General features: G+C 67.1%; 1 protein-coding gene across 1 annotated transcript in view; it reads left to right on the plus strand.

The window, feature by feature from the left end:
• UGT8 (UDP glycosyltransferase 8) overlaps nt 1–2881 on the plus strand; it is a 22250-nt gene that overhangs the window by 13336 nt on the left and 6033 nt on the right. Inside the window, 3 exon segments of the mRNA XM_023747791.1 lie at nt 1367–1480; nt 1482–1510; nt 2577–2653. Coding sequence (XP_023603559.1) covers nt 1367–1480; nt 1482–1510; nt 2577–2653 — 220 coding nt within the window.

Genomic DNA, 2881 nt, shown 5'->3' on the forward strand with positions numbered 1-2881 from the left:
TTGGCCCCCAAACCCTTTCCTTTTGACTTCAAAGCCTTTCCCCTCCACCCCAAAAGCCTTTTCCCTCCCCCAAACCCTTCCCCCCCCGACCTCAAAGCCCTGTCCCCTCCAACCCCCACAGCCCTGGGGCCGGGCGTTTCCCCTGTCCCAAGTCTAAGGGGGTTTTCCATTTGTTTTTGGGGGGGGCCCGAGTGTATCTCCAAAGACCCCCCCCCGGACTCTCCTGCTGTACGGCTCAAGTACGGCTCATGCTCCCGCCGCCGCCCCTTCTCTGGGTCCTCCCTGCCCACTTTCTCGGGGACACCCCCGGCAGATGCTACCTGACATTCAGGAAGGATGCGCCACTGGGCGAGGCTGCTCGGGCTCCCTCTGGCTCCGGCTCCCGGGCCAGGCTGCCGGCTCCTCCTGAAGGCACCCCCTTCTGAGGCGGGGGACCCGCACCTCTCGCCTCCTGTCCCGTGACTGACTCAGGGCGACGTGTAATCAGGGGGGACTGGAAGCCGTCGCTGTGCCCAGGGCCCCGTCGTGGGAACAGGCAGGTTCGTGGACCCACAGCACCTGATGGGGCCACGCGTGTGAACCCGTGTCCCCAAGGCCCTCGGGCAGCGGCCGCCTCCCTGCAGGGGCGGGGGGGGGTTGCGTCTGCGGGGGGTGCGTGTCTGCCCAGAAGCCGCCTGTGAAAAGCACTTCAGAGCTGAGCGTAGGTGAGCGGCTGCCGGGCCGGCGGAGCGGGGCGTGGAGTGGGGGTGGCTGTGGGCTCCTGCTCCACGTGTGACCCATGATGGTGACACGGGCGCCCCGGCCGGTGGCAGGCACAGCCTGAGCGGAGCTGCGGGTTGGTGGGGGGTCGGCGGGCGAGGCTGGGGCCCCGCGGGCGCTCCGCAGGGCAGAGTGCGGTCGTCACGCGTGTGCGGGAGGCATGTGCTCTGCGTGTGTGCACGCTGGTCCGGGCACATGGAGGGAGCCGTCCTGCCGTAAAGGCGCCGAGCGCAGGCACCGTGCCAGCCCCGGGGGCAGGGAGGGACGCCGCTGCCGCTGCTGAGTGTGGGGGTGGCAGGGAGCGGACCTGTCCTGGCGCAGGGGGAGGGGGGTAGTTGGGGGGGTGGCTGCATCCTGCAGAGCGGGACCCGGGGCCGCCTGGCGACCACCGTGCTGAGCGGGTGTCACTACCTGTTACTTTACCGAAGTTACCACCTGCCTCCGTGCTCCTCCAGCAGACACAGTGTTAGAGGGGGTGCTGGTCTGGAGTCTTCACTCCGATTGTTAGAAAACCCCCCGGAGGCATTTCCACGAGGGGTGGGCACCGAGGGGCGGACACTGGCAGGAGCTCGTCACCTGTCACATTCTCGGCTGCACTGCTTCCCAGGACCTGCAGAGCTGGGTGGACGGCGCCAGCGAGCACGGCTTCGTCCTCGTGTCCTTCGGCGCCGGCGTGAAGTTCCTGTCGGAGGACATGGCCCACAAGCTGGCCGGGGCGCTGGGGGCGGCTGCCACAGAAGGTGATCTGGAGGTACGGCCCGGCCCGCACCCCGTTTCTCCCGCTCCGCTCGCCACAGGCCGGGGACGGGCGCGGAGGCCCCGGCAGGCCCGGCGCCGGGGAGGTGCAGGCGCAGGGCGGGGACTTGTTCAGGAGAGGTGGGGGTGCGGGCCGGCCCCCCCTCGTCCACTTGACCCTCACTTGTCATGTCTCTGTGCCTCACATCAGGGCGGGAAGGGGGACGGGTGGGGTGGGTGATAAGTGGGTAGAACATCCCACAGGCCTCTGGGTCCCACCTGAGGCCCGGCCCTTAGAGCACAGCAGCGTCCAGTGGCCAGTGGCCGTGATGCTGGGACGAGGCCCAGAGGCGGCCCCGCCCTGTGGTGCTGCCCTGCACCTGCCCTGCAGCCGACCCCATGGAGGTGTTTGCTGGGCTGTCCTCTGCCTCCTCCCTCCTCCCTCCCCCTCCCCTCGGGCCCTGGGGGCCCAACAGTGAACTGGCCCACTGGCAGCTGGCTCTGAGGGGTGCAGCGTGCCCTCTGACAGCTCCTGGCTGACAGGAAGTGGCTGGGTTGACCCCTCAGACCCGTCCTGTGGGGTTTCCTGTTAGGCTCCTGGGAAAGTGGCCCCTGCCTGGTTTAGGACACCTCAGGTCCATAAACCTTTAAGGTTCTCCATTCAGAGACCGAGGCAGGGCCAGCCAATATGGCCTCCCCCCAACCCTGTCCCGGGCGGAGCTGGGGGACAGCACATCCTTGCCTCCCAGCCCATGTCCAGCACGGAGCTGGCGGTCACCCCCCTGGCCCTCCAGGTCCCCCGGGTTTACCTCTGGGTCCTCGGGTTGGTTCCCAGCACAGGTTCGTTGGGGCTCTTCCTGCCTCGCGTACAGGTGAGAGGGGGGGGCACGGGCCTCAGGGTGAGCCGGTGTCTCCCGCGAATCAAGGAAACGTGGAAAGGAAACTGAGCAAGTGCTGCTCTGGTGAAAGGCGGCTCCTTGCCCAGTGTCCACAGCAGCCGTGGCAGCTCTGTGGTCACCTGACGCTGCAGCTGGAGTCCGTGCGAGGGAGCTGGTGTCTGAGGGGCCTGTCTGCACCCGCAGGTTTTCTGGAACCAAACCCAGGAACCTGGGCAACAACACGAAGCTCCTGGAGTGGCTGCCGCAGAACGACCTGCTGGGTGAGTAGCGGCTCAGACGCTCTGCGCTCACCTGACATTGACCAGGCTCAGAGGCTCATGTGACCTTGACCAGGCTCAGAGGCTCATGTGACCTTGACCAGGCTCAGAGGCTCATGTGACCTTGACCAGGCTCAGAGGCTCATGTGACCTTGACCAGGCTCAGAGGCTCATGTGACCTTGACCAGGCTCGGATGCTGCTGTGCACACATGACCCTGACCCAGGACCAG

Source organism: Myotis lucifugus, unplaced genomic scaffold (genome assembly GCF_000147115.1).
Source record: "Myotis lucifugus unplaced genomic scaffold, Myoluc2.0 scaffold_978, whole genome shotgun sequence".
Classification (NCBI taxonomy): domain Eukaryota; kingdom Metazoa; phylum Chordata; class Mammalia; order Chiroptera; family Vespertilionidae; genus Myotis; species Myotis lucifugus.